Here is a 26,379-nt window from a genome sequence, read left to right as displayed (position 1 = left end):
TCCAAACATTCAATTATGATTTATTTTCTGTAAAGTATAAAAGCTGTAATATGGTAAACATCTTCTATGAACAGGCAGATAAAATCATAACTCATACACTCAAATGGGTAAAATTAGCACTACTTCTTAAAATATTGTTCTTACACCATCAACAGAAGTATAACGGAAAATAATATTGCATTCTTATTTTGGGCATACGGTTTCATTCTGTATTGGCAATAGTGTGGTTGAAGTGGTGCTAATATGTCTCAAAGAACAAAATAAAATGGCATAAACCAAAAATTACTGTCTGCTTTTACAAATCCATTTCCAGTTAATAAATTTAAGATAAAGGGTATATTGTACAAAGTACTGACTGATGAGGTAAAAATTTACAAATAAATATATTAATTGAGCAGCAGTAAAACTCTTATTACTAATGGAACTATCTCGATGACATCCACAGGAAGAGGTCTGTCTACCAAACCACATACTACTTCTGAGACTGACACTATGATCTGAAACTGTAGTGGTCATGTTTCAGTTCCTCAGAAGTAATAAGTACACCACAACAATTAGTAGTGATAGGCAAGTATGTCTCATACCAGCCGCATGAACGTTGCTGACACACACTGGGTTTACGCACAGGTATCAATGTGAATAGTAGAGGCCCATAAGGCCTTCCTGCAATGCACGCATACATGCAAATTCTGATTTGTATCCACCGGCTCTCTCGGAAAGTGTTTCACTGCGCACATATTTCGAACAACCTCTCCTCTGCATCTCTTCCCAGGTTGGTGGTTCTGGACCACCACAGTCAAATTTAGGTAGTGTGTATGTGAATGGTGTCCCTTCATCTTGTTTTGGAATGGGCAAGAAGCCCTGCTGTGATTGTCGGCCGAACTTGATGCCAGTTGAAAACTGTGTTACACGGGTTGCGGGTGCCTGCCTTGCTTCCTCTTTAACTTGCTGAATATTCTGAGCATATGTTTCCACAATATTTTTTGCATTTGCATCTGAGAACATAAGTTCATCAATTAGAGCCTCTTTTTCCCTAATTTTTTTCCTCTTCTCTTCCTCTTCTATCTTCTGCAACTCTTTCTTCCTAAGCTCCTCCTGTAACTTTTCTTCTTCCAGAAGTTCTTCCAGTTCCATCTCCTCCTTTCCAAGTTTTACTTTGTTCTTTAATATAGTTTCTCGGTTTTCTTTCTTGTACTGCTCAATTCTCTTATTTGTGTTTACCACATCTATATTGTTCGTCAAGTTGAATATTATTGTTTCAACTTCTTCTAAGTAATCATTATATTCCCTCAATGTACTGAAATCTTCTTCCTTTTTATTAAAATCCCTCAACACACGCTTTCGTATGTCCACTTCCTTCTCCACCATAGGATCTTCAAAAAGCTGGACACGAAAATTACTTCTTCGAAGTGGTGCAAAACATTCTGGACAAGATCCTGAGCCTGTATAGACAAAAATACAGTATATTGACAGGTGTGTGCAAATAAAAACATTATGCTCCCATAATGAGAATTAGAAGTTGGCTACATACTCAGGGCATGGAATACAAACTTAAAGTATGATAATCAAATGAAGTAGTCAGACCTGTCTTAACAATTTTTTGGAGCTGAATAGAGAGCACTGAGGAAGTAGTGAAAGGAAATGGCAATACAGTGAATAAATTTCAGTTAGGTACACAAAGTAACTGTGACAAAGCTTACTCAATGTTGACATCCTGCTTTTTCCTGCTTGTAATATGTGGCAGTTAGAATAATTAATTACATGGCACACATATCTTCAAGTCACTGACATACATACCTTTCAAGAAAAGAAGATCCACACAACTTTCACATAATGCATGCCCGCATACATTAACCATCAGTTTCAGTGAAGGATTACGGTACTTTGTTGTTTTACATCTTGGACAGGCTTGGTCATCCATCTTGGTACTGTAATTTACAAATGCATGGATATAAAAACAAGCATAAGTGACAGAGAATGGAAAATAAGCAATACTGAAGAGAACAGAAGACTTTTCATCTTGCATGCAAAGGAATTTATGCTCAGCTGTAATTGTGTTAATTTATAAAGATGACATTTAACTGTAATTTTGTTTCAGGGCGCAAAAACAACTAAGTTCATTTGCATCCATTTGACAGAAGTGCACATATCATAAAATATAAGGCAAAGGCAAAAACTCTTTTTTACCAAGGTAACTATAATAGTGTACAGAATATTGCATAAAGAAAATGAAGGGCTAAAATCAGTTTCTCAAAAGCAGAAAGAGTTTGCCTCTTTAGCTGAAGGTAGAAATGGAAACTTGTAGAATGCAGTTACAGAAGGATTATGTTCAAATGGCTCTGAGCACTATGGGACTTAACTTCTGAGGTCATCAGTCCCCTAGAACTTAGAACTACTTAAACCTAACTTACCTAAGGACATCACACACACCCATGCCCCAGGCAGGATTCGAACCTGCGACCATAGCAGTCGCGCGGTTCCAGACTGTAGTGCCTAGAACTGCTTGGCCACCCCGGCCGGCAAGGATTATATCATTTACAACCAAACTAAGAAGAGATAAACATACTACACTAAATATACTCCACTTAAACGGGGGACAGTAATACATGGTAACATCACATGTTACCAGTCATCTGAAAGCATAAGCTCTGCAACTGTAGCATACACATAGTATCTTATTTTGGAGCTGAAAATGTCAAGTTGGCTTACTTTTCCTGTGGCATCATTAGTTTTTGGGACAACTTTCCACTGAGGAAAAAAGTGTTTGAGGCACGAAAGGTAATGTGTGGGGTTTACTCTAGAAGCTCTCGTAGACAGCTCTCTAAATGGTTGGGTATACTCAAAACAGCTTTTCAGTACATTTATTCCCTCATTAATCTTGTTGTCAACAATCAAACATGGTTTTAAAAACAACAATATGATTTGTGTGTGTGTTTAGATGGAGAGAGAGGAAGAATGAACACCGTTAAATATAAATCACTGTATGTGTGGAAAACATATCTTAAGAAATCATGTAAATGGTAAATATGACATATTTTCTGCTAAAAATATGTGCTACACTGAGATGACACGGGACACCTCCTAATGTTGTGTCGGGCCTCCTTTTGTCCAATGTAATACAGCAGCTCGACGTGACTTGGACTCAACAAGTCATTGTAAGTCCCCTGCAGAAATATTGAGCCATGCTGCCTCTATAGCCATACACGAGTGTGGAAGTGTTGCCAGTGCACGGTTTTGTGCACGAACTGACCTCTTGGATATATACCATAAATGATCAATTGGATTCATATTGGATGATATGGGTGGCCAAATCATTGACTCGAACTGTCCAGAATGTTCCTCATGCCAATTGTGAACTATTGTGGTCAGGTGACACAGTGCAGACATCCATAATACAAAGTCCATGAATGGCTACAAATATTCTCCAAATAGCTCAACATAACTATTTCCAGTCAATGATCAGTTCACTGGATCGGAGGACCCAGTCCATTTCAAGTAAACACAACCTACAAAATTATGGAACCACCATCAACTTGCACAGTACTTTGTTGACAAGCTGGATCCATGTCTTCGTGGAGTCTGTGCCTTATTTGAACCTTACAATCAGTTCTTCCCAACTGAAATTGGAACTCGTCTGACCAAGCCACTGTTTTCCAGGCACCTAGGGTCCAAATGATAAGGTTCGGAGCCCAGGAGAGATACTGCATGCAATGTTGTGCTTTTAGCAAAGGCACTCATGTCAGTTGTCTGCTACGTCAAATTTCACTGTGCTGTTCTAATAGATATGTTCGCTGTACATCCCACATTGATTTCTGTGGTTATTTCTTGCAGTGTTACATGTCTCTTAATGCTGACAACTCTACACAAACACCGCTGTTCTCAGCCAATAAGTGAAGGTCATCGGCTACTGCATTTTCCATAGTGAGAGATAATGCCTGAAATTTGGTACTCTTGCCAAACTTTTGACACTGTGGACCTCGGAATATTGAATTCTCTAAAAATTTCCAAAATGGAATGTGCCATGCGCCTAGCTCCAACTGCCATTCCGTGTTCAAAGTCCACTAAGTCTTGTATTGTGGCCATAATCATCTCACAAACCTTTTCACATGAATCATCTGAATACTAACAACAGCTCCACCAATGCTCTGCCCTTATATACACTACGTGATCAAAAGTACCTGGACACCTGGCTGAAAATGATTTACAAGTTTGTGGTGCCTTCCACTGGTAAAGCTGGAATTCAATATGGTGCTGGCCTGCCCTTAGCCTTGATGACTGCTTCCACTCTCGCAGGCTTATGTTCAGTCGGATGCTGGAAGGTTTCTTGGAGAATGGCAGCCCATTCTGCATGGAGTTCTGCACTCAAGAGAAGTATTGATGTCGATCGGTACAGCCTGGCACGAAGACGGAATTCCAAAACATCCCAAAGGTGTTCCATAGGATTCAGGTCAGGACTCTGTCCAAGCCAGTTCATAACAGGGATGTTATTGACATGTAACCACTCTGCCACACGCCATGCATTATGAACAGGTACTCGATCATGTTGAAAGATGCAGCCGCCATCCCCCAAATTGCTCTTCAACAGTGGGAAGCAAGAAGGTACTTAAAACATCAATTTACACCTGTGCTGTGATAGTGCCATGCAAAACAACAAGGGGTGCAAGCCCCCCTTCAAGAAAAACACAATCACACCATAACACCACCGTCTCCGAATTTTACTGTTGGCACTACACATGCTGACAGATGACGTTCACTGGGCATTCGCCATACCCACACCCAGCCATCAGATGACCACATTGTGTACTGGGATTTGTCACTCCACACAATGTTTTTCCACTGTGCAGTCATCAAATGTTTACGCTGCTTACATCAAGCAAGGCGTCATTTGGAATTTATTGGTGTGATGTGTGGCTTATGAAGACCCACTCGACCATGAAATCCAAGTTTTCTCACCTCCCACCCAACTATCATAGTACTTGCAGTGGAATCAGATGCAGTCTGTAATTCCTGTGTGATGGTCTGGATAGATGTCTGCCTATTGCACATTATGACCCTCCTGAACTGTGGGCATTCTCTATCAGTCAACAGATGAGGTCGGACTGTACGCTTTTGTGCTGTATGTGTCTCTTCACATTTCCACTTCACTATTTCAACGGAAACAATGGCCCTAGAGATGTTTAGGTGTGTAGAAATCTCGTGTACAGACATATGACACATGTGACACCCAATCACCTGACCATGTTCGAAGTCCGTGAGTTCCGCGGAGCACTCCATTCTGCTCTCTCACGATGTCTAATGACTACTGAGGTTGCTGACATGGAGTACTTGGCAGTAGGTGGCAGTACAATGCACCTAATATGAAAAGTGTTTTGGGGGTGTCCGGATACTTTTGATCACATAGTGTATCTTGTGTATGTGACACTAACGCAATCTGTATATGAGCATATCGCTATCTCATGATTTTTGTCAACTCAGTGTATAATAGTAAAACTGATTTGTACTGTACCACAGTGGGAGATACAATTATGATACACAGAATATAAAAGTAACTAACTAATTAAACCTGTCAGGATGCCAGTACAGTGTTTCTGCTGGCTGGGTAAGATACTTCTCACAACAAAGGAACCCCTTAAAAGGATCAAGCCTAGACAAGTACTGCACCATTTAAACCAAGTTTTTGGTTCAATATATATATGTGGCAAATGAACAATTATAGTTGTTGCAAGTGAAATGATATCTTTTGAAAAATATTTGAAAAGTTTTACTGAAAAGACAGCAACAATTATGTGAAATTTCCACAACCAGCAACGAAACATTTTGCAGAATGATTGCAGTAATATTTAACTGAAAACACCATAGAAGTGGTTTCCCATTTCCAAGGAATAAATTGGTCCATAACAAAACTAACAGCAGTTTTGGAATGAAGTGTGTGCTGAAATGAAACATCTCAAGAAATTAAAACTGATTTTGTGACTTTGGTTTCCAACTGACAGGAAATAAAGTACCGATTGATTATAATTAAAGTTAAACTTTCCCATCACTGTAGAAATAACACCACTGGTCAGAATGAAATCAAATTGCAATGGAACATTATCGGAGAAGAGGGAAAACATATGGCAGAAGAAAAATAACTAGTTATTAAGCATCATAATTTTATAGTGGTTTTTAATTGTCCTGAGGCCCAAAAACCGCACAAAAAGCATCAATCACATCAGTTTTTTATTGTCTTGAGGTCAAAATTCGCATAAAAAGCATCCAGCAAAATGAAATCAGATTATTAATTTCCATGTGATTGGTGCAAAACATGTTCAGTATGCTGTCCACCATTTTCTGCAACAAGTTGAAATCGAGAAACAGCACGTTCCACAACTGGCTGAGGTGTTTCCGGGTTCATGTTCAGAGTGTGTTAGGCAATGCATGCCTTCAATGCAGTTAAGTTGGCAATCAGAACACTGAACACAACATTTTTCAGGTAGTCCCACAGCCAAAAGCCACGTGGATTAAGATCAGCTGATTGGGACGGCCAGGCTGTAAGGAAATGGCAGCTGATAATTCTAGCATTTCCAAAATGGCGCTTCAGCAGCTGCTTAACTGGATTTACAATGTGCAGAGGACCACATTTTGCATAAAAATGATCCCATCCTCACATCCATGCTGTTGGAGAGCTGGAGTGATGTGGTTGCGCCAAAGACACTCACAGTGACAGTACAGATAACAGGACTGGAAGCACCTGTACCTTCGAAAAAAATATGGCCTTATGATAAATCATGCTGTAAATCCGCACCACACAATGACCTATTCAGGATGAAGTGATGTTGGTTGATTTGCGTGTGAATTTTCCATTGCCCATATTCGACAATTCTGTGCACTGACATATCCTGTCAGATGGAAGTGGGCTTTGTCTGTCCACAAAATCTTCCACAGCCAATCATTGTCCACTTCCACACGAGCAAGAAATTCTAAAGCAAAGGTCTCTCTTGCTGGCAGGTCAGCAGGAAGTAACTTGTGCACAAGGGTGATTTTGAATGGATAACAAAGTGGATGTTTCGTAGGATTTTATGCACCATGCTCACGGATATATCCAATGTTCGGGCAATTCTCCATGCACTACATGTTTGCACACCACCACTCATTCTCCTCCTGCATTGCTGTGGCCACTACTTCCACTGGCATTGAATTAATTTGTTTTCTGCCTCTACTAGGTTGCACACCAAAAGAAACTGTCTTTTTGAATTTCCGAATCATGATCTCCAGATTCATGGCTGTCATCGGATCAACGCCTTTTTTCAAACCCTTCAATATGTGGAACTTCTGCAGAGCGATGTGTGCACAGTCATCATTCTTGTAATACAGCTTTATAAGCAGAGCGCAATCCTGCATTAAGACAGTCATGGCAAATATCGCAGACCCGAAAGGAGGAAAAGCTGTGTACCCAACGTGATTATACCAAATTCAATGGGAGGAAATTTATACCCACCTCAGTGGGGGGAAATTTGGATTGTAATTGTTTTTTAATACGCTCTGGGTTTATCTCAAAATCAGAAATGAACAAAACTGTTGAAATGATGGATTTTAAATGCCCCTAACATGGAGTATATAGTCTTATTTGAAAACTAGTGGAACCTTATTTAAGAACCAGGCTGAAGAACTGAGTATCTGGTGACAAATATAAAAATCTTAACATATTTAAGCTACCATGGCTTCATGGACCTATTATAAGTATGACAAATAAATATCAGATATGTATGATGTTTGCCTCGAGAAATAATATCAAATACATGACAAACAGTAAGTGCAGTAAGTACCCCTTCACTGCTTGTGGCCCTAGTATTTATTCTGACTTCCTGGCAAACTTTACAAAAATACATTAAAATGGCTAAAAGAATGTAAGAATTGCATATAAATGTTGTCACAATAAACACTAGTATTCCAGAAGAGGCTGTTCTAAAATTTAACAAAACCAAAAATAATGCAGAAAACTGTCAACCCAAATATCTCTGCAAGTGTACAGTCACAAAATTTGAATCTAGGTAACATAAATGAGGAAAACTTTGATTATCTGTCTACAAAAAATGTCTCATCTAATGTCTATTCATGTTTTAATTTATGCATGTGTATGGGGGAGAAACATAGCTGTCTTGATACCTAGCAACAGACATCTGTAGTTACAGTCTCTGTAGTTTATGTGAAGTGTGTGAATCACATCAAATTACTCATTCATTCATGCATCACGTCCAGCTTCACCATCCAGAGACAGTGGTCACGTGTGTGTGAGTTGTGTTTGTGTGAGTGTGTTCTGCTTTAGAGGAAGGCCTTCTGGCCAAAAGCACAAATGTATAACAGTATTTTTTTTGTGCCTGTCTGTGTGATTTATCAACTTCTCTATTTGGTGTGTAGCAATCTATCCTTTTCATAAAATTATCAGTAAATCCCATCACAGAGAACAGCCTTCAGGGATGTCAAATGAACCAAGTTATACAGCAACAAGCAGATCAGCTACTGCAGTCTACTTCTGTAACGTATGCTAACAACAAACCATGATTAGTGCTAATCTACTAACACTGATGATCATCCACTTTCGTGGAGTTGGCGACTACATGATTGGAGTGTAGAGGACTACTAAGCTTCAAGATATATAAAAACAAAAATAAAACACAAAAGAAGGCACACTATAATTGACAGCAGCCATTTTCAGATCATGTGTCAGTAACTGTACTTGTACTATATACTTGTGGTTTGAGGTTAAGCCCTGGACAGAGCAATTTTCTCATTTTAATAGAATACTTGTTTCTAGTTCAACCATCCATAGCTCTCTTGCTAGTAGTCTGTATCAAATGCAAGAAAGATGCAGTAAGTGTTATATGAGAGCACAGATGATAAAATCAACTTCTGTCACTATTTATCTTGAGTGAGTACTGTATTTCAGAAACAGCCAATATCACCAGTTTTATCTGGTGGTCTTGCTTATATCATGTATAGGAAGGACATGGCCTGCAATCTCATACATGATGTCTTCTCTAATAATAAACAGTGTCGCAGAGTAATAAGAAAGTTATCCTACGGTGGCGGAGGGGTGGGAGGGGGAGGGCGGGAGGGGGAGTGGGAGAGGGAGGGGGGGAGAGAGAGAGAGAATCAACATTATGAGATGTATTTTTTCACTTTTGGCAGTAAAATGGTGGAAGTCAATCTGCATAAATAAAAGTTTAATGCAGGTTCTTTACCACTCCTCAAGCCTAAATTTGTTGGGACGATCCTGTATAAAAGACTGTAACTAACATTATACTTGTATTGTATGTTAACCGGGGACCTAGAAACGATAGAGAGGCTCCGTCCCTGCTGCAGCCGCAGTGGTCCACAACCTGACGACGACTACCGCAGTCCAAGTCACCCCTCCGCCACCCCACACCAAACCCGTGGTTCAGACCCCAGAGGACCCCTCCCCCCCCCCCCCCCCCCAGAGAACGTCTCGCACCAGACAAGTGTAACCCCTATGTTTGCGTGGTAGAGTAATGGCGGTGGGCGGTGTACGCGTACGTGGAGAACTTGTTTGCACAGCAATCACCGACATTGTGTTACTGAGGCGGAATAAGGGCAATGCCGATCCCCCACATGCCTCTTGAAAACCCTGATGACATTGTCATACTATACGACCTCTGACACATTCAATCTTGATCCAACTCCATTGTTCCTGTTTCAAAAACATAGTGACACTGTTACATTAGACTGCTCGCTCACAAGTGACTGTTTTTCCCTTGATTGTGCTCCTGCCGGTGACATGGGATGTGCGAGTCCATTTGCTCAGAGGTAACGTAGGTATGTCAACAACATGTGCTATCAGCGACAATTGTAGATTCCATTGCATAGAGACTCCACAGCAGTGTTGTCACTTTTTAAGTTCCAACCTATGTATCTTATTATCTTTATGTATTTAAGTAGTGGATTGGGCCAATTACATTGTAGCTGTCATCAATAGAAAGGAAAGAATCACCAGTTGCACCAACTCTGAATAGAACAAACTGTCAGAGGCTGTCAACATGTTGTTTCAAATTCAGCAACAAACAGTTTTGTACAATGTGGACATCTATACTTCCACCAGAGATGTGCTACTATTAGACTGTTGCGTTTTACATGATAGTAGGCCTATATTTTTTCCCTCCTACTCTCTCTTAAGATAAATGTGTTGTTCATCAGGTTGGACAATTCATTTAAGAACTGAAACCACCTCATGTATTGTGCTGCTGTCAATGACATTTTCCTGCTCAGTGTCTACAGGCACTTGAGCACAATATGCTATTGTGTTACTAACAGGGAACATACCCAAAGACTGTATGCTTAAGGATCATTTTCATTAATTCCATCACAGATAGTTTGAGTTTGTGTTCTGTGTGCTGCAGCTGTTTGGAAAGACTGCTGCAGTCTTAAATTTTTTGGTTCCTTATGAGAAGTAACAATTTCTGGCTACAGTTGATCACAGACGATTCACTGGACCTACTTTGAATATTATTTGTTTTAAAATTACACATTATGACACTCCAGTTGTTTTTGCTACCCTGCAATCTGGCTTCCATATTGCTGGCAACGGTTTCTACACAATGCTGGCGACTACTTTGAAGGACAGTAACAGGAGCAAACAAGTAACTCTTTTGTAGTGGTTGTGAATAAATAGTTGCCACTATTTAAGTTCCAGCCCTCATAGGCCTATATATTTAATATTGCATCTAATGTTGGCAGGGAAAGAATGTCAATAAGAATATATCAAATGGTTCTTACAGCAGAGAATGTTGATGAAAATAATCACGTAATTATGTAGCTACTATTGTACATAAGCAGGTATTTCATGTTTAGATACAAAATCTTATTCTCAGTCAAATTAACTTGCAATCCAAATATTCCAAGTGTGTGAATAGCTTTTAAAAGTTGTTTAATCATCTGATTAAAAATTATGTTTCTTCATAAAAGAAATTTTGTAAAATAGTGCTAACATGTACTGAAAAGGTACATACAAAAATTTGTGGAAAGTGATAATGGTTTTATGGAGAACAGTAACATTATCAAACTATTTGTATAATTAAAATTAGGAACTGTTTTATGGTTAGATAGCTTTGTTATGAAATGGATTTTTATTAAATGTTGTATGAAAGTCCTGGTAGAAAGTAAATACTTTTGAATTAAAGGGGACCGCTCACCAATAGGCAGAAGCATTGAGTTGATGATAGGCACACACAAAAAGAAAGGAAACTTGCTAGCTTTTGGAGTAATCCTTTTTTTTGAGCTAGAATAACACGCACATACACACACACACTGGTGGAATTTGGGTTGTGTTGGATGGGGTGGATAAAGGGAGAGAGAGGCAGAAGATGGGAGAGGGAATGTGGCTGGGAGGCTAGTATCACAGAGGATGAAGTTAGTTTGCTTGCTAAGGATGCAGGAGGGAAGGGTGGCAAGTACACAGGCTATACATATGAAGCACAGTTGTCAAAATCGGTGGGAAAAGGTGCATGCTGAATGTGACATAGAGATGTCAATTATGAGGGGATAACAGGATGGAGGAAGGGGAAACTGTTGAATAGAGGGGGTGGGGTCTGTGGGTTACTGGAACTGAGGGCAGGACGATTATGGGAGCAAAGGATGTGTTGGCAACTGCATCATGTGCCACCAGGTGGTAAACTTTCTCCTGGACAACAGTTTGGTGGTGGCCATTTACCCTGCTGGATGGCTGGTTGCTATTCATATCAACATAAAAAGCTGTGTAGCATTTGTGACAGAGTCAGTATATGATACGGCTGCTTTCACAGGTGGCCCTGCCTCTGATGAAGCAGGATAAGCCTGAGACATGACTGGAATAGGAAGTGCTGGGCAAGTGGATTGGGCAGATCTGGCACCATAGTCTACCACAGAGATAAGATCCCTGAATCAAGGGACTGGAAGTGGCATACAAAAGGAGTAGGATATTGTGTAGGTTGGGTGGAAGGGATTGTGGGTAGGATGTCTCTCATTTCAGGGCATGATGAGAGATACTCAAAGCCCTGATGAAAGAAATGGTTCAATTGCTCCAGTCCATTATGAAACTGGGGGATGGGGGGGGGGGGGGGGGGGGTTCTAGCTACCCATCCCCGATCCCTCTCCTTGCCTCCTGCATCTCTCTCTACGCACTCTGACACAATTCCCACTACCTCGCCCAACTGCTGAAATGCAGCATTGGCACTGTTCGTCGATCTGGCACCATGTACGGGTACAAGTTTTGTGTGTGTGTGTGTGTGTGTGTGTGTGTGTGTGTGTGTGTGTGTGTTTGTACATATGGAAACACTTACGAAGCAAATCATCTTAACACTCCTCTGCCATAGAAAAAATAACAAAATGTACGGTCGAACCTTGCATAGTGAGCATAATGCATTCCAGAATCCTCGTAGTGTGAAACACTCATTATATGAAACAATTTAGCCCATATAAATTAATGTAAAACACAATGAAGCATTCCATGCAGAAAAAGCACTAAAAGTTTTATCTTATTCATGCCAAGTATGCAAAGAAAATTGTTCATACAGTATTAATCATGTACTTTATTATTCACGATACATAACTAATTCGTTTTTACTAGGAAGCTATCTATAATTATTTGTTCCTGCCGATGCTTCAACGCTTGGTGAAAATGCGACTCAGCATTATCGTCAAATAAATTTGTAGCTCGTGTAGCCATGCTTTATTGGGGTGATGATTTTTCAATGCAAGATGCAACCAATTCTGATGCTTTCAACATTTCTCTTACTGCACCAGAAGTTTGCTGCTTTGCTGTTACTGCCCCCCTCCTTAGAAGAACTCTTCACAACTTCCTGCTGTGAAACACACTGCAGCTCCACAAGCTCTTCAGTGGTCATTTCTTGACTGTGATCTTCCACAAGCTCATCGATATTGTTATCCAGCTCTAGTTCCATGCTCTTAACCAAAGACACAATGTCAAACTACAGACTCCGCAGGTACTGACTCAAATGCCTTAGAGTTACATTTGACAATGCACTCCAGGCAAAGCTTTCTTCCAAGCAGAAGTGAGAGTTTTCTTGGTAACCTCTTCTCACACCTTTTCAATCATCTTGACATGGACAAAGATATTGAAGTGATATTTCCAAAACTCTCTCAGAGTGAGATCGGTAGCTTCAGTCAACTCATAGCAATGCTTGGATAGTGCTTTAGCGTAGAGCTTCTTAAACTTTGAAATAATCTGCTGGCCCATAAGCTGGAGTAATGGAGTGGTGTTGGGAGGCAGAAATTGGATCTTGATGAATAGAAATTCTTCAAGGAGGTGGTCTTGTAGGCCTGAAGAATGGGCAGGAACATTCTCCATAACAAACATGGAGTGGCAGATTCATCTCATGCACATAATTTTTCACTTCATTGATCCAATCACACAAAAGATCACGTGTCACCCAAGCCTTGTTGGTGGATCTCCACATCACATTTAACCAGTTTTTCTGCACTTTACACTTCTGAAGGCTCATAGAGTTTCTGAATGGCAAACTAAGCAGTAATTTAATTTTCTAACCACAGCTTGCATTGGCACAGAATAGCAGTGTGAGACAGTCTTTCACTGGCTTGTGTCTGGGCTATGTAATCTCTTCAGCTGTTATAAAAGTATGCTTCGGCATCTTTTTCCAGAACAGACAGGTCTCGTCACAATTAAAAACCTGTTGCTGCAGATAACCCTCAGAATCTACAAGCTTCTTGAAGTTGATAGTAATCTCTTACACTTCTAGAACCACCCATGGCTTCCCTTCAACACTTCTTTAGCTACTGATGATCCTGGTGTCTTCTTAACAAGGTCAATGCAAATCATTCTCGCCTTCTCACAAATGATGTTCTCATTAATAGTGTTGCCTTGGAATTGCTTTTCATTTATCTATACAAGGAGCAACCTTTCGACATTGTCCAGAATACAAAATGATTGTTTAGATACTATTGTCACTCCCTTTGAAGCATCTATCTCCTTAACCTTGTCATTGTTTATGAGGATAGTGCAAGTAGTTGATATGGACAGACTGTATGTGCATGCTAAATCAGCAATGTTCACACCACTTTCACATTTTTCAATGATTTTATGTTTCATTTCTAAGCTCATTTTCTTTCTCTTATGATTGTATTCTTGCAGCTTTACCTCCAGGGCATTTCTACAATGGTTATTAAAATTTGCACACAAAAAAAACCACTGTGTGAACACAAGTTTAGAAAAAATTGTGATCACAAGCTGCACTAAGATAGTAGCAGAAAGAGTACTACCTACACCCTGACTGCAGTATGTACTAAAGACATTGTTCATATGCACTGCCAGCAACGAGAGATGTTCATATTGTTGAACATTTTCCCCTCTGCCGTGCATGAATGGTTGGTGACATCACACTAAATTGTCTTCACTCGTCATTCAAATCATCATTTGTTAAGCGAATCATTTTTTTTAACAATTTGGTTTGCTTGTTACAAAAATTGCACATTATTTGGCGGGGTTTGTTCAGTGAAGTACAACTGTATTTTATGCAAATGAATGAGTCATCTGCCATTTTTTTTAAATAAAGTGTCAGATGAAAAACAAATGAACTGTGGCATAGAACATTCTCTCTCTCTCTCTCTCTCTCTCTCTCTCTCTCTCTCTCTCTCTCTCACTCTCTCTCTCTAAAACAGCAATAGAAAACTGTTAATTATGAAATTTTATGTACCTACTTAAGTAAGGTTTACTTTCCTTTGGAGGGAGCAACTGGCCCCTAAACTGTTGGCCATTACATCCGGTAATTCATCTGCCATGAATGAAATGAACTGGATGGGTAAAATGGGTTCATGTAACTCTGACTTGAGTAACATTCTCATCATTTCTCTGAACTGTGGCTCAGTTTTAGAATAATAATTGAGCAAGCACTGAATATATATGTACCTAGTAGAACAGTTCATGATGGGAGGGACTCCCCCCCCCCCCCCCCACGGTATTCAATCACTGTAAAGAAACTACCATGCAAAGAGTGCCTACTGCGCAGTAGGCATAAAACAAAGCATAGGGCTATGGGTGAAGACACTAAAAGAAATGCATTTGGCTGCTGAAAGGCAATGTGTAAAAGCTTCAATGACTACCATAAATGAAACATATCGATAGAACTCTCACAAAACCTACAGAAATTTTGATCATTTGTAAAGGCTGTCAGTGGTGTTACAATTAGTGCCCAGACTCTTACTGGTGACACTTGAATGAAATTATTGGTTGCAAAGAAAAAGTAGAAATTCTTTTTTTCTGATGCTCCTTCACACAAAAGGGGGGGGGGGGGGGGGGGGGGGGGAATGAGAACGGGTCCAACAGCCACAGTTTAATGCTCACACAGCTGCAATGATGAGTTATGCTTATATTATTCTAAGGAAAATCGCAAATCGGAAACCCCCTACCTCATTCCTCATACACCTTGCCAGTTATAACCTCACACACAAGTGCTTCTCTTTTTCAGGGAATGTATATAAACAAGTCCATGGCACAGTCATGGATACCCGCTTGGCATCCGCCTATGCCAATGTTTCCAAGGGCCATCTAGAGGAAACCTTCCCAGCTTCCAAAAGCCCCAAACCCCTTATATGGTTCAGGTTCATTGATGATATCTCCATTATCTAGACTCTGGGCCAAGACACCCTATCCTCATTCATCCACACCTTCAACACACTCTCTCCCATTCACTTCACATGGTCCTCAGCTCGACATGCCATTTCCTGCACACTGACTTCCACACATCTGATGGCTCCATCCGTTCTCCCCCCCCCCCCCCCCCCACACACACACTTCAACAGCTGTTGCTCCTTCCACACCAAAAAATAGTTCCTATACCTGTGGATGGCGTATATGAATTCTCTTGCCCAGGAAGTTGAAGGTGTCACAAGTGCCTTCATAGACAGGCAGAACCCCCAAACCTACTCCACAAACAGATTTCCCATGCCATGTCCCCACACAACCCTAAAGAATCAGCTACAAAAGAGCACACCTCTCACCACCCAGTATCAAAAGTGGTATTCCATTGTCCACCCAACCTACACAACATATTGCTCCATTCCTATCCCACTCCCAGCCCCTTGCCACTGAAATGATATACTGAAGACACAGGTGCAAGACCTGCCCAATCTGCTCACCCAGCACTTCCTACTCTAGTCTTGTCACAGGCTTATCCCACACCACCAGAGGCATGGCCATCTGTGAAAGCTGCCAACTCAGATACCAAATTTGTTGCAATCACTGCACGGCTTTTGATGTTGGTATGACAATCAATCAGCTGTCCACCAGAAAGAATGGCCAGCACTAAACTGTGCTCAAGAACAGAGTTGACCACCTAGAGACACAGCACGTAGCAGAGTGTGACATGTTCGAGTTCAATGTCTCCTTCACACCCCACAGCATCTGGACTCCTTCCCTCAGCCCCAGCTTTTCTGAAATACGAGGGTCACACTATTTTTTTTTTAAAAAAATCCATCTTTTATACTGCATGTTTGAAAGTTTTACAGTGTGTAGATACATCCTTTAGGAACAATATTTTCATTTCTCCACATAATTTCCATCCCTCTTAACTGCCTTACTCCATCTTGGAACCAGCACCTGTATACCCACATGGTAGCATTCTAAACCAACCTGTTGGAGCCACTGTTTGGCAACGTGCGCAAGGGAGTCATCATCTTCAAACCTTGTTCCACGAAGAGAGTCTTTCAGTTTCCCAAAGAGGTGATAGTCACATGGAGCCAGGTCAGGACTATAAGGCAGGTGTTTCAGTGTCGTCCATCCAAGTTTTGTGATTGCTTCCATGGTTTTTTGAGTGACATGTGCCCGTGCATTGTCATGCAACAGGAAAACATCCTGCTTTTGCCAATGTGATCGAACACAACTCAGTCGAGCTTGAAGCTTCTTCAGTGTTGTCACATATGCATCAGATTTTATGGTGATTCCACTTGGCATGATGTCCAAAAGCAAGAGTCCTTCGGAATTGAAAAACACCATAGCCATAACTTTTCCGGAAGAAGTTGAGGTTCTAATATTTTTTTTTTCCTTGGCTGAATTTGCATGATGCTACTCCACTGATTGCCTCTTCATCTCTGGTGAAAAATGATGGCGCCATGCTTCAGCACCTGTCACAATTCTTCCAAGAAATTCATCTCCACCATTCTCATACTGTTCCAAAAATTCTTTGCACACCATTTTTCTTGTTTCTTTGTGAGCCAGTTCAAAATCCTGGGAACCCACCTGGTACAAACCTTTTTTAACGTCGACATTTTCAGTATTCTGCAAATACTTCCTTCCCCTTCCTTCCAGTAGCGAGACAATTCGTTCACTGTGATGCGTCTGTCAGCAGTCGTCAATTCATTAACTCTCTGCACATTGTCTGGACAGTGTGCAGTACGAGGCCTGCCGCTGCGAGGACAATCCTCAATATTGCCGTGCCCGCTTTCATCACGTAACCTGCTTGCCCACCGACTAACTGTACTGCGATCGACAGCAGCATCTCCATACACCCTTTTCAACCTCTTGTGGATGTTTCCCACTGTCTCGTTTTCACAGCACTTTGGAAAGAACACGACTCCGCTCCAGAAATCCCCCTTTAAGACTGGCCCAACAACTGTCAGCTGACAACTTCAGCATGGATACTAAATGGCACGAGAGCTGGAGTGATAGTGCCTCCCCTGACAACCGTGAACTTATCGGTCCATCAGAGAAACCTAAGGGCTTTGAACTTACATGACAGCTATGGAAAAGCCTAAACAGAATCCGTACAGGACATGGACTATGTGCACACAATTTACACAAGTGGGGAAAGCTTCCCAGCCCTAGCTGTGACTGTGGGGCACCTAATCAAACAGTACAGCACATCGCCCAAGACTGTGAATCAAGAGCCTACCAGGGTTGTTGGGCTGACTTCTTCAACGCCACACCGCCCTGCCTCAAATGGATCGCCAATTTGGACGACAGAATTTGAAGACTTGTGTAGCACAAAATATCTGCTATGATGTAACTTTCTATTGTGTTTATGTATTATATTTTATCTGAGTATGTATCCTTCACTTATGTATTCTATAGTGTACTTTACCATAAAATTTCATAATGTAATAAGTGTAAACCACGTGAGTAGTGCCATACGCTAAATAAATAAATAATATGACAGCATGTTGCTTCTGACGAACGTCAAGTGTAGCAGTCATCTTGAAGACATGCTGTGACAGTGCCACTCACAGGAAGAGGTTGAACTAAGTTTGAAAACAAGCGGGAAGGATGTATCTACACACTGTAAAACTTTCACACATGCAGAAAGAAAACTGTATTTTTGCAAAAATAGTGTGCATTTCTTTTGGAGTGACCCTTGTATGCACACGGGAGTTAACCTTACAGCACATCCTACACTCCCGTAACCTTCCAGGCCTCAATTGAAATTAACGTACTATCCTCACACCCTCTACCTAAGTTTCCCCTTCCTCCACCCTGTCCTCCCTCCCAGTCCATACCTCCATATCACCTTCGTCATGTGCTACACCTCATTGGTTCTGGTACCTCATTATCACATACCTAGCCTGTGCACCTGCCAAATGCCCCTCCCATATCCCTAGCCAACAAATCTGTTGCTTCCCTCCGAGACACTAACTAGCCAACTGGCTTTTCCCGTCTCGCATATCTCTTTCCCTCCACCCACTCCATCCTAGTCCACCTGCAGAAATGCAATTCTAGCAATGTGCCCAGCTGTGTGTTTGTACTCTAGCTCAACAAAGGATTTATTCCCAAAGGTACCAATTGTTCTTTCTCTTTTGTGTGTGCCTATTGTTGACTTAATGTTTCAGCTCCTAAATGATGTACATAGACCTATATTAGAGTCTGTGGTGTTGAGAAACAGCTGAATCACTAAAATGGAACAAAGCTCCAGAACCAGACAGAATCCCCTTCACTAACTATAATATATCAAAGGTATCTCCAACAAAAAACTTTGTCCAGTAGTTGGAACAAAACACAAGACACACCTGTCTAGAAAAAGGGTAGCAGAATGTTCAATACATACTAATGAATAGTAATGCAGTGATATGTGATGATAAAATTCTCTCAGACTTGCGGCCACACCACGAGGTTCAATATCTTTGACTTTCATCCGTTACAGTATTTTAGAACATATTCTGAGCTGAGCTGCAGAGCAAGATAGTCAATTAGATGCAGTGTTTATAGGCTGCAGAAAAGCACATTACTCAAAACCACGGTTTTTGACCAACAGGACAGCTTCACTGAGATGCTGAAAAACCTCAACTAGCAGAAGTTTGAAGATAGATGTCAATTATACCAGCAAAGTTTACTTTCAAAATTCAAGATATATGTTACATGAAAAATCAAGGAATATACTACAAACCTCTACATACTACTGTCTTCACAACAATGAGAATAAGACTGGCTAGACTCATTAAAGCACACCCTGAGGCACTTATCCAATCTTTTTGTCCACACCCCATATGAGATTGCAATGGGAAGAAATCTTAATATGTGGTTACCTCTGCATGCACTTCACAACAATTTACAGAGTAGAGTCTATATGTGTAAATTTAAAAGGTAATCATTTCATTACTCTTCCAGCAGATCCAGAATTTAACTCTAAAAATATTTCAAAATCTTAAACATGGCTGCCAATCAGCAACTGCATAAATCTGAAGTGATTGAAAAATATTGCCAGTTACACTAGAGAAAAATTAACAGAAGTGTACTGGGACCACAGAACAGTCCTATTTGATACCAGAACTCTCACATCTAATCATTTGTTTCAGATATTAAGTGTGAGATGACATTAACCAGAATGCATTTCGTCTGGATTGTATTGATAATATTATAGATTTTTAGTATTATGGTTGGAGCACTGGTTTAGCTTGATGAGTAACTGGCAATGGCTTGTTGGCAAGACTTTTAACACAACAGGATGCAGAATGCCATTGGAAAATTTAGAAAGTATCTCAACGGTGCACCCCGGAATATAATGTTGTATACTGATTATTGTAGTAATTACGCTGCTTTAGATATTTACTGAAAACCTCTTTGGACCCACAGTTTGATTAACCAAGTCTCCTGAGTAACATGTGTTGTGACACGCAGCAGTATCTTCATAGACCGGTAGATTGTTAGCCACGTATAAAGTCCAAATGAAAGTAGAACTAATCACGGCGCAGAACACCTAGTTGATTGGTATGCTTACTGTAGACGAAGTGTTTCGTACCATGGCAACACAAAACTATGAAGTTTTGTGGGATGTTAATGTACCATTTTTGTGTCTGTTGCCATATATAGATAATGAACGTTCATGATTAAGCTATAATACTTTGCTCACGGCATAAATTATTAAAGTGTTCGGAAAACCAGATAACGAAATCTGAGGTTAGCATATGCCTGCTGTCACTACAGTTGGAATACTTACTGCTGTTTAAGTGTTGGAGTGAGGCAAACGCAGGATGCAACTGTGATCAACAGTTGTGCCAAAAAGATGGTAACAGAAGTTGCGTTTCCGACACTGTCACATGCTTGTCTTTTCACTTTCAATCACAACTGATATTATTACTATTCATTCATACTCTATTTACATGTCGAAACAAACTGTAAACATACAATCAAAATTTGAATTCATCGATTCTCCATGTGTGATCGATCGATCGATAGTATTAGCTTAAGTCCTGTGTTATGGTAATAAGGTTGGCGTAACACAACTAATTGGAAATAATAGATGCACTAAATAAAAAGCTTTACACGGAACGCCTAACAAAGAACATATATTACATAGCTTCTGAGTGTAGGTTTTACAGAGTAAGAAATGAATAAGTATGGGGTCTAGTTTAGCAGGGGATACAACCCGTCGGCTTTGACCAATGTTGTCAGAATTGGCCAGAGAGCATGTATTATGGAGATCAAAGACGTGAGATTAATGTTCAGAAACAAAGGAATGCAAGAGCGAAAAACTGTACTTCACATACGTAAGGGCCAGTCCTATTTTCACGTTAACGATATCGCGTGTTTGTATCTTAGTATGGAAAGAAATGAATGAAATATATTACTAGCAAAGAATACATCACGTTACATGTATGTCAGTTGTATCTCGAAATTCTTTCGAACTGTATTGCTTAAGTGCAGTACGGGATACAAGTTCAGCGTACGTCGATTTCTTAGTTTCAACTAGCATTCCTGTCCTGTTGTTCACTGGAACTATGTATCCCCCTTCTTCACTAAACAGTAAATGAAACACCCGATACAAATTAAAAGCTCATTCGAAGTGTGTTGCTTAAGTACAGTACGGAATACGAGTTTGTCGTAAGTCGATTTCTTGGTTTTCACTAGCATTACTGTCCTGTTCTTCACTTGAACAATGATCCTCCGCTTCAGTAAACCCTAAGTGGAACACGGGATAGAAATTGTAGATGTGTTGTTTATTTCGTCTCCGCTATTACTAACCGTCTTTTCTTACGTACATATCAGTACTACTGATGACAGAAGGACCTAGGTATGTAATATATGTATAGCAGACTTCCGTTGACCTCTATATACGTACACTAGTAACGAAAAAGTGGAAATAGACGTACGTTATATTTGCAGCCTGTATCTGAATTGAACTACACGGAGACAAGAAGACGACACATGTACAATTTGTATCCCGTACTTCACTAAGGGGTACAGTTTTCTTGTTGCCTTGGACGCTAATAGTATCCCATTCGTTACTTCAGCTATATAGCTATACGCAACATTTGTATCTTTCTCGCCAATTGACATACCTAGTGTCAGTGTAAAGGCGAAGCGAAGGACGGGATACAAATTTCAGTTGTGTCGGGGGTTTCGCCTGTAATATAGCAAGTACACATTCGAAAATGTCGTACTGATACTAGTGCTAGGAAACGAAAGAAGATCGACAGCTGAGAAATTTCTATTACATACTTCACACACGAAAAATTGGTGGAATAAAACAGTGCAATATGTCAAAATAGTGAAATGAAGTGAAAGAAGCAAATGGAAAAGTGAACTTACCACACGGAAATATCGAGGAATAACCGAAGCTCGCCTAGACAGACAGTAACGAAAATTACATACCCACAAACAGACAAATCCATTTCTCTAAACGAAAATAAGACACTAAAAATTGTTCTACAATAACAAACTTATAGAATTGCTTGCGTGTTGTATACGCTCTTTCTTTCACTTTCGGTGTTTATCCCATATTTACGATTTTTATTTTTGGGTTGTGTCATACTTTTGAATTTACTTTGTATGTTGACATAGAAATTAATAGTTTAGCCTGTGAAATGAAAGTGTTATGGTGTTGGCTGCCTGATGTGTAGCGTATACCTGTGTTGTCTGAAGGGAACATTACATCGTTCTTCTGAACAACACAGGCACTGCAATACCGTATTTATCCCCCGACGTCAGGCAGCAATTAAGACGTCTTCACACGTACGGGAATTACATAACGTGGCCACAGGTTGTGACGCAGGAATGAAGACATAACAATCTGGGTCTAGCCCTGGGTAGTGCACGGATAGCCAAAGTAATTAATGCTACCGCTCGAGCAAAGCCGGAATTCCGGGTTCGAGACTCGATTCGGCACAAGTTTTCATTGTCGTCATTCCCGTAAACAGCTGATGGTAGTTCGTATTCGCAACGGCGAATTCATTTTATGTACTCCAGAAGAGGGCGGACAAGCGTGGCGTATGCAGTCTCTTTAGAAAACTTGTTGCACTTTCTAAATGTTTTGCCAATAAATCGCGGTCTTGATTTGCTTTCCTCACAACGTTTTCTGTGTTATCGTTCCAATTTAAGTCATTCGTAATTGTAATCCCTAAGTATTTGCAGCCTTTAGATTTGTATGATTTTTCGTGTAATTGAAGTTTAGCGGATTTCTTTTAGTACTCATGTGGATGACTTCATACTTTTCATTATTTAGAGTCAGTTGCCAGTTCTTGCACCGTACAGATATCTTTTCTAAATCGTTTTGTAATTGGTTTTGCTCATCTGATGACTTTACAAGATAGTAAATAACATCATCATCTGCAAACAATTTAAGAGGGCTGCTAACATTGTCTCCCATGTTATTTATGTATGAGTTACTCAGAAAGTAATGCACCACATTTTTAAATAGGTAGAAGTACTAGTCACTGGTCGCTGAGGGTGAGGTCATCAGAGGCGATTCGGCGGACCTCCACGATTTGCAGCAGCTGGGAAGACCATCCACACCTGACCACAGGTTGTGACGCAGGAACAAAGACATACGGGAATCTGGGTCTGGCCCTGGGTAGTGCGTTTCTCACACGGAAGAATGGTGTTTTATCTGCAAACCATTTTTTCCACGTAATCTCCACCATGTTCTTATGGCCTTCCTCCTGTGCGAAACAAGGGTGTGTATGCCCCGTCGGTACCAATCTTTGTCCTGGTGGTGGAGCCAGTGCTTCACTGTGTGAATCACTTTCTCTTCGCACCCAAAATGTCTTCCACAAATAGCATCCTTTAATGGCCCAAAAAACTGGACATCCAAGGTAGCTAGGTCAGGTGTGACAGCTGTGGATGGTCTTCCCGGCTGCTGCAAATCGTGAAGGTCTGCCGAATCGCCTATGGTGACCTCACCGTCAGTGACTAATACTTATCCCTTTTTTTTGTTTTTATTTAATACTTCTGTCGACAGCAGATGCTCCATAGACTTTGCACAAGCGTTTGTGAATATTGTTTTTAAAGTAAATCATCTACAGTCGTCCTTTTGAAACTGTCTTGCACCTACAATATCTGTCATAAGTTACGGAAACTTGGCGCGCTCGTAGATCAGAACAACAGAGGGCCTATAACACTTCCTCGTGGAACTCCAGATATTACTTTTGTTTTCCTCGATGACTTTCTGTCTGATACTAAAATTCGTGATTTTTTTTTTTTTTTTTCCCCCCCCTTGCGTCTTGCCATGCTTGTACTTTTACATATGGCCGGAATCTCATTGGGTTTTCTCTCAGATTTCAAGACAGAGCTTTGTTATGGAAACAATTAAAATCACCTTGCATTGAAGTTTATGCTAAATTTCGATGTTCTGTAAAACTTTGCCAGTTGTGTGGATTTTGCGTTCTGTTAAACTTTGCGTGCTTTCTCATTGTTTTTGTAACAGCGTTCTGACCCATTTTGCCTACCATAAGAGATCAGTACTAGTACCTTGGTGTTGTTCAACAGTCCCTACTCTAGATTCACTAGTTGCATGGTGTGCCATTCAGTTAGAGCCCTAGTACTTCCCTCCCTCCATTTATGTGCTTGGAAGTGTTCATTTTCAAAAGTCTACCCGTGCATCCACCCTCTCCCCCCTTTTTTCCATATTGTCACAATGTATCAGCCACCAAATCCCCAGTTTGCCATAGCTGATCTCAGAGCCATTTGTAGGATAGCTGTAATCCCCAATAATCTCTCTACACTCTCAAAGTACTCTCATGTAAGTTTTTGTTCAGCTTTATATGCTGATGATTTGTTACACATTTTTTACAATACTTGTTAATAGTAATAGTTTTAATTGGTTGTACTTTGAATATATTTATTTCCAGGGAAGTGATACAGCAAGGGACTCAAAGAAATCCTACATCTACATCTGTGTCTGTACTGTGCAAACCACTGTGAGGTCATGGCAGAGAGGGCATTCAATTCTACCTGTTACTTGGGTTTCTTCCCATTCCATTCATGTATGGAGTGTAGGAATAATGATTGTTTGAATGCCTCTGTGTGTACAGTAATTATTTTAATTTTATCCTCACAATCCCTATATGAGCGATACATACGAGGTTGTTGTATATTCCTAGAGCCATCATTTAAAGCTGTTTATTGAAACTTTGTAAGTAGACTTCCTGAGTATAGTTTACTTCTATCTTCAAGAGTCCTCCAGTTCAGTTCCTTCAGTACCTCTGTGACACTCTCCCATGGGTCAAACAAACCTATGGATACTCAGAAGATGCTCAGACGTGTGATGAATCTGATGATGATTTTGATATGGAAGATAATAATTATTGAAGCTTATGATCACAATGGTGAATCTAAATAGTCGCAATGGGAAGCGACATGCAGGAAACTTCTGCACATGATGTTACAGCAGGCCACTACACATTTTATATTGGAAAAGATAATGAAGAGGTTTGCATTAGTCACCCCTTTATTGTGGAAAAAACAAGTGCTGAAAACTGTATCTAATTTTTACATGGGCCGAAAGGGATGCCGGAAAAATGTAATGATGTCAACTATTCCTGAACTTGAAATTGTAAACATACTACAGCAGAAGAAATTAATGCACTTTTGGAGCATTGTTTTTTAACTGGCACACAAACTATTGTGAACTGTGAGCACCAAATGGCAACAACCCTGATATCTACTGGCCAGTATCCCTTCACCAATTACTTTCATAGGTGTAGAACTCTGCATTAAAGAACAATGCAGTCTCTGTTTAGAGTCTGATAGCTGATTTTACACCTTGTTTGCTCACAGTTGCTGCTGTTAAATACATAGTTGTCGAAGTTATTGACATACTTGAAAGCCACTCATTTTCATGTGTTCCACTTCTGGTGTCAAGCACAGCATTTGGTACAGTATCTGACGAAATCCTAATCACTAAACTTGAACGATAGGCTATCGAACATACAGAAATGTCTCCAATCAGAAGTGACCTATCCAATAGAGTCAAACAGCCATGGTGAAGAACTGCAATATCCTACAAATTTCCAGGGAATTCTCACAGGATTCTGTCCTTGTACTATTCCCATTCTTAATATACACAAATGATTTACCCACACTCCTGCCACAAAGTCTATTATAAAGGGTAGTCAGAATAATGTTATCAGTCAAATGATATGAGTATATATGTCTGAGGGTCTTTTGATAAGTCTGATAAATTTCCATGAAATAATGGAGTACTTTTGTTGTGCCTTCATGGTTGGTAAGCTTGATTATTCCAAGGATCACATCTTTATTTATTTATTTGACATTATCTGATTAGAGTCATCAGGTCGTCCCTTACATCAGACCAGAGTTTCACATGTATAGTATCTGTTATGTCATAGTTAACTAAGAAATGACAGTTTTAATATAACAACTACTATTAAAATGATTTGTGTGTCTGAAGTGGGAGTGGGAGTAAATTATACTGACTATGAACTAACAAAGTTAATAATGGCATTACTTTTACTACTGCAGCCTCAGCGTCTAATAGTGATGGTGACGACTACGATGGCAATGGCAGACATAAGAAGAATTTATAGGTCTACAAAATAGATGTTTTCTGATAGTTCTGGGAAAAGGAAATTCCAGGAGACTACATCAGCCAAGGATCATGGAAAATGAGGAAGATCAGGTTGGAAAGAGTGATGTGCAAGGGCACCGAG

The 26,379-nt window shown here is 40.3% G+C and overlaps 1 protein-coding gene across 1 annotated transcript; it reads right to left on the bottom strand.

Annotated features, from left to right (window-relative positions):
• On the bottom strand, nt 1–20,877 carry LOC126272852 (CDK-activating kinase assembly factor MAT1). Its single transcript, XM_049976064.1, has 3 exons — nt 20,430–20,877; nt 1,798–1,928; nt 1–1,442 (listed from the first exon to the last, which is right to left on the bottom strand). The coding sequence occupies exons 2-3, from the start codon at nt 1,919–1,921 to the stop codon at nt 631–633; spliced, it is 936 nt and encodes a 311-aa protein (XP_049832021.1). The 5' UTR covers nt 1,922–1,928; nt 20,430–20,877; the 3' UTR covers nt 1–630.
• Nucleotides 20,878–26,379: the final 5,502 nt, after the last annotated feature.

The sequence above is a fragment of the Schistocerca gregaria genome, chromosome 5, assembly GCF_023897955.1.
Source record: "Schistocerca gregaria isolate iqSchGreg1 chromosome 5, iqSchGreg1.2, whole genome shotgun sequence".
Lineage (NCBI taxonomy): Eukaryota > Metazoa > Arthropoda > Insecta > Orthoptera > Acrididae > Schistocerca > Schistocerca gregaria.
This window is presented reverse-complemented; position numbering and strand designations above follow the sequence as displayed.

Coding starts and splice junctions, on each gene's coding strand:
- LOC126272852 (XM_049976064.1), bottom strand. CDS start 1,921: ATGGATGACCAAGCCTGTCCAAGATGTAAAACAACAAAGTACCGTAAT. Junction 1,443..1,797: donor GGATCTTCTTTTCTTGAAAG/GTATGTATGTCA, acceptor TTGTCTATACAG/GCTCAGGATCTTGTCCAGAA.